General features: G+C 39.0%; 1 protein-coding gene across 2 annotated transcripts in view; it reads left to right on the top strand.

Annotated features, from left to right (window-relative positions):
• The first annotated feature begins 1,249 nt into the window (after positions 1-1,249).
• The window catches only part of ZSWIM2 (zinc finger SWIM-type containing 2), a 30,432-nt gene continuing 18,710 nt past the window's right edge, over positions 1,250-12,971 (top strand). The window contains exons 1-2 of one of the 2 annotated variants that reach the window (XR_009221281.1): positions 1,250-1,363; positions 1,649-1,727. Coding sequence is in view for 1 of the 2 variants with exons in the window: in XM_058548650.1 (XP_058404633.1) it covers positions 11,787-11,951 (165 nt within the window). In the remaining variant the exon portion in view is untranslated. Of the gene's footprint in view, positions 1,364-1,648; positions 1,728-11,243; positions 11,952-12,971 lie in introns of those variants that run through there. The other variant, XM_058548650.1, reaches the window with a different exon arrangement.

The raw sequence follows: 12,971 nt of genomic DNA, 5'->3' as shown, positions 1-12,971 counted from the left end.
TCCTGGACCTTTCTGAACTGCTCTAGTCTGGATGTTTTTTCTTCTGCTCGTTGTGCACAGTTAGTAACCTGGGGATTCCCGGCACCTATGTCTTCTGACAGATTTCCTGTGTCCGGAAGCCTGTGTCTTTCTCTTTATTGGTTTACTTCTGTGTTTTGGTAGAGTACACACTCCAGTAGCTTCCTGAGGGGAAAAAAGAAATTGATAGGAGGTAAATATTCTAAAACCTTGCATGTCTAGAAATGTTTTTATCCTATCTGCATAATTCTAAGTTTGGCTAGGTATAGAGCTCTGGGTTTGAAATCACTTTTCTTTAGAATTTCGAGGGCATTACTCCCTGTCTTATGGCTTCAGTGTTGTTGATGAGAAGTTAAAAAGCAATTCTGATTCCAGATCTTTTAGTCTCTCTCTCTTTCACACACACATACACACACACACACACAGTGTAGAATTTCTTCTCTATCCCCATGATTATGAAATTTTACATTCACCGGCCTTGGTGCTAGGCACTCAGGACCACCACATATAGCACACAGGGGTGCACTGCACAACTCTGCTTATGCATACAGGATGCTGCCTTGGAGAAATTCAATGCCCAACCTATACACCCACCTCAGCAGATGTGTTTTTATACTTGATAAACCCTTTTCAGTCACTTAACTCATGCCTTCAGTTCCAGCAAATTTTTTTGAATCATTTCTTTAACGTTTTCTTCTTTCTCTTTCTTTGGTCTTTTTCTGGAACTTCTATTAATTAGGTTTAGACTTCTTGTACTATCTTACAATATGATTTTCTCACTTAAATTCTACTTTTTTGTTTTTTCTTATTGGCGGTGGTTAGTTGGGTTTTGTTGTTGTTGTTCTGTTATGTTTGTTTTATTTGTAGGGAGATTTCCTCAGCTTTTAACAGTCCTCTTGAGTTTTCTTGTCTCATATTTTAAATTGCTAAAAGCTCTTCTTTGTTCGCTTAATATTTCTTAATTATAGCATTCTGCTCTTTCTTACGGTTTCAATAGACTTACCTGTCTGAGGATTATGCAAAATTTTTGTGTTTTCTTCTCCCTGCTGAGTCTTTGTTTCTTCCTCAAAGTTTTTTGCTTTTAGCTATTTGATCTCTATCTTTTATGTTAAAGGTCTCCCTGAGGTTTCTAATCCTTGGCTACCAGCTCATATTTAAGAGTGGGTGATGGAAAGCCCCAGTTTGAAACTCTGAGTGTACAGGTGGGGCTTGCTGACTGTACACGTCACAGCAAGTGATCTGGCCAGGCCATGTCACCATCATTGGAGAGCCCCTCTTGTTCATGTTGAGGTCTTTCATCCTGGGGCAGATTCCCTAGAGAAGACTCTTCCTTTCTTCTCGGAAAGTAAGTACCTGACAACCAGTGATCTAGTGAATAGAGTAAGGGGTTGGGATTCAGCCTCTAAAATGCATGTACTTACTTAATACTACTATTTTCAGTATGATACCACCACCTTTGAATATGCTTGGGGTTCCCCAATGTAAAGCCCTTCGGTTTTAGCTCCTCCAGAGAATAAATCTCTGCTGATTCACCTGGGTGAAGGCAGCTGTCTAAATGTTCAGAATGAGGAAGGGGAACTGGGGTTATAATTCCTTCTAAGCAGCTTTCAATCAATTTTCCTCATTTTAGAATATCATCCCACTGCACCCTCCAACTGCCAGAGGTAACTAATTGCATACATCCTTAGGCTCCTTTGGAATTCTTGAAGGTAAACTGGACTTGTTCTCACCTTTTGCAACACAAGTTCAATATACAGCCTTCATCGGTTTGCTATGACACCTACCACTCATCAGTCATTCCATTTTTCAAAATTATGTTGCTGTTGTCTCCACTTTCATCCTTTTGTACTTGTGGGTTCTTGCCTTTTAAAACATCCCTTTGCTATAGCTTCTGTGGGGTTTTGAAAGGTTGCTTAATTAGATTCATATGTTTAATTTACCAAGCAGCAACTTTGTATCTCCATCAGCTAATAGATTTTTTTTCTTTTTTTTTTTTTTTTTTGCCACTTGGAGCACGAAGGAAAGCCAAAAGCCAAAATATACTACAGATATCAGTTTATAAGTGTTTCAATGCAACAGAACCGAAGATGATATCTACAGAATTCAGCTGTCCACCTCCACACCTGAATTCCCTTAGATTCCTCAAGTTTGTGCCTCTAGAAACACAATTTTATAGCTGGCTTATAATTGCTCAGTCCTATGGCAATCAGGTCACACTAACAAAAAAATTCACGAAGGACTGCTATATAAAAAAAGATTGTAGTTTATTGACATAAAGTAAGAAATGTACTATCAAATGAATAAAATATTCAAATTTTATGAATTGCAATTCTATGCTCAAAGTGAAAAAGGCAAAAATAGTAATAAGGTTATGTTAGAAGAATGAAACTTTAATTATTAATGGTATGCTGCTGCATTAGTTTGACGCACTGTGTCAATTTGCCAGTCAAACCAATGTCAAAATTTTTAATCATAAATAATCAATATAAAAGAAGTTTCAAGACAATTAAGGCTTATTTCCAGGGAAAAAAAAAAAAGATATTCCATTAAGACAAGTCCAAACTGATATATCCAATTTTCTAAATGCATGTCCTTTGAAAGCCCCACAGGCACCACAATCTTAACGTGTTTAAATGTGGCTTCAACATCTTCCTGCCCAAACCTGTTCTGTGTTACCTACCCAGGAGTTTGAGATTCATCTTCAACACTTCCCTCTCCCTATCATCCATATCTTTTTGGTTTCTAAGGCATTTTAATAGGTCTGACACTCATTCTTTCTTCTGTATCTCCATAATCATGAAGTTAATGCAGAGCCTCATTTTAGTTACTCATTTGGTCACAAAAAACTAGAGACTCACCCAAGCTAATTCAAGCCAAGTGGTTTTATCGCAACGAGTGTTAAAAGATAAATTGAGGCACATTAAAATTTACAAGAGTTTGTTTGACCATATATCCATTCAAATCAGGCAGCGCCAAACAAAAGGTGATTAGGAGCACTCCACCAACAAGAGCTAGGGGAGAGGTTTTTATAGAGAAAATGAGGAAGCAAAGCAAGGAAATTATTTGATTGGCTATAGCTTAGTAGTTGCCTTATTTGGAAAGCCTAGTTGGCTGTTTATGATTGGTGGGTCTTCAGTTTAATTTTCTCGGATTTGAGTGCATTGACTCTGGCTTAGGTTTTGGTTGGCTTATGTAGGCTACCAATATAAGAGAGCCACCCCAGTCTAATGGCCTCCTTGTTTAGTTACTTTAACATGAGTAAGTGGGGAATCACACAATAATCTGGAAGGAGGGACTATAATCGGGCTAGTCTTCTGTGGTGTTAGAGCTAGAGAATTGTTTAGATTCATGGTAGCTCTGGTCTGGGGACTTTGGCAGCAGAAGTCCAGAAAGCTTTACTCTAGTGCTCTGCCACTAGTGTGACCATGTGGTACTTTACAGATCTGGTTATTCCTATCCCCCTAAGTGTTAGTATCTCAAGTGTTAGTTCAGTGTCCAACAAAGGAAGCCTAGATCATCTTCATGAGCCAGGCCACTGAAATCAGATTGGTCTATGAAGTCTTGTTGAATGCAGTGTCCACTCCTGGTCCAAATAGCTGTAAACAGAGGTACAGTGATGCATGCTACCTCCCTTACACTGGAGAATCTAGAAAGGAGAGTCATGAGATGTAGACATGGGTGTGCAGTAGAGCCCTCTTTTTTTTTTCTTCTTTGCCTTACTTATGCAACATTGCCCTAGACCTGTCTAGAACTGCACCAGTGGAGTTCAAGAGACAACTTTGGAAATCAAAAAATGAGATAATATTCACACAGATATTCATTCCAGAGCATCATCTCATTTTGAGATTTCTCACAGGGTTAGGTCAAAGTACCATATTTTCTTGCTGACTCTGAAAACACACACACACACACACACACACACACACACACATACATTTCTGTTCCTTTTGCTTAGGGAATGTAATATTTTTCTACTTATAATACGTATATGACCCTACCCTGAGAGTTTCAGGTGTTGTTATTTGTTACAAAAGCAATGTTCAATAATATGTTCAAATTATAGATCAGCTAAATTCAGTCCCTGTTGTGCAGTTAAGAATAGTGCCAAATAACATCAGAAAAATTACCATCTGGAAGGTACAGAGAACAAACTGAATGTCTTTTCCAAGTTAATGACTAAACAATTAAGACAAAACAAGATGCTACTTTATTTCATATTAACTTAATTTTTTTGATTTACATAGACCCTAATGTCAAATATTTACACTGGTGTTCTTATGACCCTGAGGCCCACAAGAAGGATTCTCTAATGAATAGGATACTTATATTTATACGTAGAATATTGGAAGTTGTATATATGTTTAGAGAACTCTCAAAATGTTTTCATGTTGATTTCCTTTCAGTATGGTAACTAAGGTAATATTTCTATATATCACATTTATAGGAAAGATTCATGAATGCTACTGAAATTACATCATAAATCTTAAATTACACATTGCTTCTATGGCAAGTGGACAGGGAGAGGTAACTAGTTTAAATAAGTTTTAAAACAACATTAATCTACATAGCTATAGACTCTTAACGTTAAAATGTCCCCTAGAGGATATTTAGGACAATGTCTCACCTGTGCAAGAAAACCTTCCACAGTGGCCCTGAAATATGCCAATTCAGGATGCCCTTAAATGTCTTCTGTGAAGGAAATCTCCAAACATCGTAAGAGAGCTAGTTCACTTTGGACAGCTGAAATTATCCAAAATTTTCTTCTTATAATGAGCTCAAGTCTTCCTCGCTAATACGTCAAGTCCTCTAGAATAACATAGATCAAAATGTTATTTTGATTTCTCACATGTGTGCCTTTTAAAAAAGTATTTCTTCTTAAGTGTTCTAAGAACCCTTCATAAGATGTAGTACCCCAAGACTTCCAGACGCAGTCGGCAGCTAAAACAAAGCATATGACTCTGCTTGATTCCTCTATGGCATAAAGATTAAATAAATGGCATTAGTAAGGAGTTTCTCCCTTTAACATCAGGGCCCTTCTCTGATGCTGTAGGCAACAGACTTAGAAAGGAGCTTGGATCACACTGGGTAAAGCCCCTAAAAAATAATTGTTTCACAAAATGTGAGAAGAAACTTCACAGAGACAAGTTCCCCTAGGGGTATTAACCACAGTCCTAGCTTCCTCCTGTTCCTGGATCACTGAAATACAAATCACCCCACCAGTCTAAAATGTTGCAGGTGGATTCTTACAATTCCAAGTAGATATTGAGGCAAAATAAGAAGACTTCATTTGCCTCCCGTTAGGGGCGATTACCAAGCCTAGAAGATATTACCACCATCAAGATGAATAAAAAGAATGAGGCAACTTCGAAAAAGATCAACAAAAAAGGCACACCGCTCAAGAAGTAAAGGAAGGATGTGCTTTTAAAAAAGAAATTGTAAATGTTAGATAGCACCTATTTTAATGCTTGGTAAAATTCAGAAAAACATGGTCTCATGGTTTCATAAAAAAATAAAATTAAGGGTGATAACTGTCTGCAATCAAAGGAGAAGTGGCTGAGACAAAGGCAGAACTGTACGAAAAACTAGCTGAAATAGCAAATGAACTAGAGTTTTTTAAAGTATTGTGAATTAAACATGCAATGATATAATTTTCAAATGCATTAGGATAAGGAGGGAAAATATGAAAAGCTCTCCCAGAAAGCACAAGAAAAGATTGAGAAAAAAATGATGAAAGAGAAGATAATAGATAGGAATAAGCAAATAAAATCAGATACAAAATACAGATAATTTATGTTCCTTAAAAAGAATCTGAAGCAATAATACCAAAGCAATAATCCATAACATGATAGACTAAGACACTGGGTTGACCAAGTGCCAGAAAAATTTAATGAAAAACAACTCATGAAATGATCCTGGTTGAAGTCTTAAATACAAAGAATTTTTGAGCTTCAGGAATAAAAATGTTACCAATACATAAAGGGTAAAAAATTAGGCTGGCTTCAGATTTATACCACCTATATCATGGATCACCTGCAGAATATATAGCAATATCCTTAGAGTTAGAAAGACTTTAGTCCAAGTATTTTATAACCAGCCAAACTGTCATTCACCTGTAAAAGCAGTTTTAAGACAATTTATGTTATTCAAGACTACAGAAAGTATACAACTCACAATCTCTCCCTGCAAAAAGTATTCAAGAAGTTACTCAAACCAAACAAGAAATGAATCAACTAAATAAAGAGACTACGGAAGCTATGATATAAAAGGACAGATGATAAGTAATGGGAACCATTTAAACATAAGATTAAACAACCCTAGTTTTTCTGGTATGTATTTACTCATTAATCACGCATGGGAGACAAGCTTCCTGAATCCTACATGTCTGAAAATGACTTATTTTATCCTTATATTTTTTTGATAACTTAGCTAGATATAAAATTCTAATGTCAATGTCATTTTCCCTCAGAACTTCACCAAGTCTTTCAGCATCTTCTGATGCAAAAGAAAAATGTGATGTTTATCTAGTGCTTGTCACTTTATACCTACTTTTCCATTCTGTAAAAAGTTAGGTTTTTCTCATTCTCTTCAATGTTCTGTAATTTATTAACCATATATCTAGGTGTGAATCATTCATTCACCCTACTCAGCACTGGATAAGCTCTTTCCACTTGAAGTATAGCTCTCCCCTTTGTTGTAGGAGACTTTTCCTATTATATCTTTGATAATTTCCTCACCTTAATTCTGCCCTTTGGAAATCTTAATAGTCTGAATTTGTCTACCTTAGATTAACCCTCTTTCTTTCTTTCTTTTTAATATTTTGCATCTTGCTTCTTTTTTGCTCTATATTCTGGATCCTTGACTATATCTTTCAAAACTTCTACTGATTTTTTTAATTTGACTATCATTTTTAAAAGCAAAAGGCTCCTTCTTATTCTCTGATTGTTCCTTTTGGCTGCCCAAACTACTTTAACCTCCCTTCTCTTACTCATTTTGATAACTCTCTGATTTGTTAATATCACCTTTCCATATTTCTCAGATTTGCGGGAGCAGCCTCTAGATTGTAAACACATGGCTAGTTTCTGCCAAGACTTGAAAGGCAGAAGTGAAGCTCTTGAGACCACGCAGCCCAAGTAGCAACCACAGTTAGGAAGTCCTTTGGTTTTTCTGCAGCAACAATGGTGGAGGTACAGATGTCTAGTCCCTAGCTTCCTGAGTGACACAGAAGGCTTTGCACTGGAAAAATCTCACAGTATGAATGAATGATTTTGCTGAGTGCCTCACTTTAGTGTGGGATCAAAGATTGATTCTGTGGCCTTTCTAGACAGTCTACAATATCCTATAATAAATTCCTTTATACTTGGAACCAACCAGAGTGGCAACCCAATGCCAGCAGAAAACAGGGAGTAACCTGTTCCATACTCATACCTTAACTTATTCCCCCTTTCATCAGTCAGCACTTTCCATCCATATTTGTTCTTCTAGTAGTTTGTTGAAATTTACCAATGGCCCCGTATTCATTTTCTATTGCTGTGTAAAAATTTACCATTACCTTAGTGACTTAAAACAACACCCATCTATTACCTCACAAATCTGTAGGTCAGAAGTCGAGGCAGGCCTAGCAAGTTTCTCTGCTCAGAGTATTACAAGGCTCAAATCAAGGTATCAGCCAGGCTGCACTCTTATCTGGAAGTTCTGGGGAAGACTCTGATTTCCATCTCATTCAGGTTCTTGACAAAATCCAGTTCCTTGTTGCTAAAGGTCTAAGGCCTCCATTTCTTTTCTGGCTTTCAGCCAGAGGCTGCTGTCTTCTTCCAGAGGCCCCAGCATTCCTTGTCACACGGCCCCCTCAATCTTCAAAGCCAGCAAGAGAATTAGGCTTCGATTCTGACTTCTCCTTCTGCCACCAGCCAGAGAAAGCTCTCTGCGTTTAAAGGATTTGCGTGATTAGATTAGGGTGACCCAAATTATCTCCCTTTTAATTGTCAACTGATTAGTAACATTAATACATCTGCAGAATCTCTCTTGCCATGTAACATGATATATTCACAGAGGAGAGAATTATATAAGGGAAAGATCATTGGAGTCATTCTTAGAATTCTGCCTACTACAGCCCTTTCGCTTCAATGTCAGAGGGTGAAACTTTTTTAATTTTTTATTATTTTCATAGGCTTTACAGATGGAAGAGGAACTAACATTATCTACACAGTCTGGCATATTAAACTAAAAGTCCCAATCACACTCAAAGTGGGTTGCAAATTTATTTATATTACACTTGGATGTGCAAATTATTGAAGCATGTTTTCTTCATAAATGATCCAATCATCTCTGCTAGCTGCCACTCCCCTCGATCACAGGGGGGAAAAACACCTTAATAAACTGTAAGTTTAGTCCCATTTAATAATTAAAGTCTTTTTAGATAAATGGTGTCTATTGCCAAAGGAAAATTGCACTGGACAGAGTTAAACAGGCAAGGAATTCAAGACGATTGCAGTAGGAGAGAGATTGACCTCAATTACACTGAAACTAAAGGGAAGGGTTTTGGAGCCTGAGGTGAGCTAGTGGAAAAGTACCAGAGGACGTCCTAGGGGAGGCTGGTCAGCGTGATTAGGACATCCGTGTTTACTAATTGGATCCACACTGCCACAAAGAGTGGGAGAAAGGGGCATTACCTTTCTTGATGATTCTGTTTCAAAGGGATGGCTCCCAGGTAAAGATATTACTGGCAAGAGGATGGCAAGATTTACATCTCAAAGGAGCAGAAAAGAATTTACAATTGAAAATTTTCTAAAGTAAATGCTCTAAAAAAAAGGGAGGTCTGGGTCCTACAGTCAGGTAGCAACCTGTCTAAAGTGTAGTCAAGCTGAGGGGAATGTTAATGCTGCCTTGGTCACTATTACGGATGAAACGCTTAGCATTTCAGATTTTCTCTCATCCCCTATTTCTCTCCAAAAACGTATATGAGTGTAGGAGGAAAATGAAGTTTACGTAACCACGTGTCTGATGACAAAAATGAGCCACCTTGAATCCATACAATGTCCCCTGGATTCTTGCTGGTCACTTCTGCAGTGTGGCCAATCTGAACTGCTCCCTGTTGGTGATCACTGGGTTGTGACTGGCCCTATTTGATTTTTCTTTTTTAATGGAATGTGTCATGTTGGCACCTCCCACTGCAGTCCTTGGTTCTGTTTGCTTCCAGTCTTGAAATCGTTGAGTTCTGCATCCTCTTTGTCAGCCACTAACCAGTATTCTGCCTTTCTTTTGTGCCCAGTCTCTAGAGGTAAACACAAACTCCTATATTCATTGCATGTCTTTAATCCTTGAGAACCAAGGCATTACATCCAGTTCATTTACCTATCTGTCTTCCACTGGCATCTCTGCATACTGCTCATCAAGTGTTAGGTTTCCTAGTAGCCTGCACCTCCCTAACACTATTCCATAAGTAAGCATACTGCCCCCACACACCCGCCCCAGGTGTTCTCTGTCTTCCCAAACCCATCTCAATGTTTCAGTCCCTCCCTCCACATACTCCCATCCTCACCCCAACACACACAAACCCAGGTTGAGATTGGCAGCTGACTTCTTCCACTGACTTCCGTTACTCTTCTCCCCACCACCCCCACCCCCAGGGCATCCTCTTCCATACAATTCCAAGGTCTAATACTGGAGGCCCAGCTTTTTATGTCTTAATCTGGAGCTATAGCAATTTATTAATTCCTGTCTTACATAACCAAATTGTATTGTTAAAGATGCTAAAACTTAATTCATGAAATTCAAAGCTTATCAGTGACTTGTTTCCAGCACTAACCACTTCCCTCTTCCCTGGGGCAATATGCTTCAAAAGGTACACTGTACATTTAAGAACACTGTGAATTTAATGGAGAAATTTAATTCCCTGAATTAATATTTGCAAAATATTACCCCTGTCACACACTCTTAAGAGATGAAGCAAACAGATGGGATAGTCACCTGGCTATAAAAAATGTTTTTAAAGTCTTAATTGACAGATACAAAAACAAATGTGTTTCAGCTAGACTGCAGATCTGTCTGGCAATCTGCACTCTCTCTTTTTAATTTCCATGAAAGCAAGAATTTTGTTACTTTTATCACCGCCCAAAATGGAATTTATGAACGTATATTCAGTACACATAATGACCATTGGGTCTTAAACACGTGGACTTTCTGAATACGGTGTTTATCACCTACACATGGAGCAAGTATCATTATCTAATCATAGCAAGCAAAACACAACAGTTTTAACAATTATTTGCTACTGTTTGTTTTTAAAGTTTTCTTCAAGGTAATTCTTAAATAACTATATCTACATAATATATTTAATACACTGAGATATATATTATGTGTATACATATACATATATACAGAGAGATAAAGAGAAAGTGAGAGAGAGGGAATGGTGGTTAAATAAAGTGCCTTCACTCTGAAACTCAACTCATCTTGTTATATAGAAAATGTAGATTGTCATTAATTTATTTTGAGTTTTTTAATTATAAATATTATAAACTAAGTGAATTCAAATTATAATTTCTTTTGATTTCAATATGAGGTTTTTCCCTAATATATAATGTTTTACTTTAACATCTGACACCATTAAATTGATAGTAAAGTTGGGAGTATCGTAGTACTATGTTCGTTATTAGTCAGAGTAGGAGAATAGAAATAAAATTTAGTAAGTTAAAACCTTAGACCTAGGATTGGATGGTGTTTATCCAGGTATCTCACATGTGAAAGCTGCCGTTTCCATCATCATCTTTCATATCCTGGCCTTTGCCATTTTCTCCTCTCCTGTTCTTGACATAATCTAGTTGTGGCTTCCTCCCGTGATAAAATGGGACAAATATCCCCCATCTTTCTTTATGTTACTGGGCCAATAAGCGGCTCTTTCCTGATTTCACCTTCTTAAAGAGATTCCAGTAACACGGCTTCTTTACTTGATTCATACCTTAAGTTGTTATAGCTCTCCCCCTAGAACGTGGTAACGAGGCTCACAGGCAATTTGAAGTATTGGGTCAACACTGCATACCTTGGGAATCTTATTCCTTAGAATAGGGATTTGCAACTAGAGAGCACAGTTAATGGGTTCCGCACCCCGCCCATCACCCATCCCTACCCAACATGCAATTTACAGATGCCCCCCTTGCTTTAAGACCACACCCACCCACACCCACACCCACACACACTCATTTAAGGATCTCGCTTCCCAGGAGTTAGACCTGTTTTCTACATCTGTGCTCTTCCCCAGCAACTCGCTCAGATGATGCACATAGTGACCAATCGGGAAACGTGTGTGGAATATTGCTGAACGTCAGCAATCACTCTGGGCTTTCTGATAAGGATGATAAATCATCACTGGATAATTTTAGCATCCAGGGCCCAAGGAGACACCGGGTTGTGCGACTGTCCTAACACACAGATTTCACGAGCCCTGCCTGCGAGGAACCAGCAGAAGGAATTCGAGAGAGTTGACAGCTATGCTTTAGGCCGCCAGCTTTTTAATCAGCCAGTTGGTTATTAGAAAAATTCCTCGGTCGGGGGCGCCGCTTCACGAAGCAGTGGAGGCGGGTGCGAGCTGTGCAATCGACAGCCGCCGGCACCTTTGATGCCAGCCCCAGCTCGGCGCAAGGCATGCTGGGACTCCGCGGATCGCCACCACCGTCACCAAGGCAACCGGAGAGCACGCGGTTGTCACGGAGACCAGCTACTGCCTCAGAGAGCCTCGCCCAGGGGCTGCCTTCGCCCGCGACGCTGGCAGGATGCTTCGCCGAGGCTCCAGGGCCTCTGAAAGGCGAAGACACTTGAGCGACCACCTCAGCTGGCAACAAGACCTGGCGCTGAGCAGCAGCATCTACCTCCTGCAAGAGATGGGCCCCACTGGCTTCCTGCTGAGGGAGGAGGAGCCAGAATACAGGGATTTCCGAGTAACTACCGCCCCCAGCTCGCCTCCGCCCCCGCCCGGTCGGCCGCGGGGTCCCCCAGGCCCGCGCTGGATCAGGCCACCCTCGCAGTCCCTGCGGCCACTCGCTGCCGTACCCCGCCTGCCCATGTTCCAGACTCTAAGATGTGCAAATTGCAGGGGAAAGGGTATTCCTTAGAAAAGTTTCACTGTTGAAAGTTAGGAGTCCGAATTGAATCCAGCTCTTGTAAGATGATGGCCCTTGATCTTTAGGCTTGAAAAAGTGAGACGTTTTATATGACTATTTACGTGCGTTCTTGGATCAGTTGTTAGCAGTCACTAGCCCTGTAACGCAAACGAAATGAAAATCCTACAATCTGTTTACGTACCGTAAATATTTGCTAAATAAGTAAAATCGGTTTTTCTTTACTCTTTAGGAGCTCTCAAGCTGTAACAAGACCCTTTTAAAGTATCGTTTAAATGGTGATACCTTGGAAAGGTCTTAATGAATAAATATTCTTTTTAATTTTGCTGAAAGACCACAGATATTTCATATTCGCATATCCCGCTCTCACCGCTCAAAAATCAGCCGCTGCACCACCTCCCAGGAGTTAACTTGGAAAATTTTAATTTAGTGTTGTGCATTTTAGGTACTGAATACAGATTATTAGCCTGTGTTTATTTAAGACATCCTTTTTTTCCTTTGTTGCTTACCACACTTAGTGTATTTAATAAATTGTTTGGCCAATATAGTCCTAGTGAATAAAATTAGTTTTCTTGAATAAAATTAAACTCACCATTTCAAATGTACAAAACAAACAGAAGTCCAAGATGAACTGCCTTAGGAAAGTTTTTCACCTCCATTGCAAGATAGAATTTCCTTTCAGTAAGAAATTTATAGATTTTTTTTTTTTTTACTTTTAAAATTAGATTTCTTTTCACCCACCTGAGTGCAGATCACTTAAAAACAGTCTTAATTGATAATGCGAGTTGTTGACCAAGGCAAAGAATATGCAAGTGAAAAACCCAGCCTAGAAACTGGTGT

Source organism: Diceros bicornis, chromosome 10, assembly GCF_020826845.1.
Source record: "Diceros bicornis minor isolate mBicDic1 chromosome 10, mDicBic1.mat.cur, whole genome shotgun sequence".
Lineage (NCBI taxonomy): Eukaryota > Metazoa > Chordata > Mammalia > Perissodactyla > Rhinocerotidae > Diceros > Diceros bicornis.
Note: the sequence above shows the minus strand (reverse complement) of the source record. Positions and strands in the feature narration are given on the sequence as shown.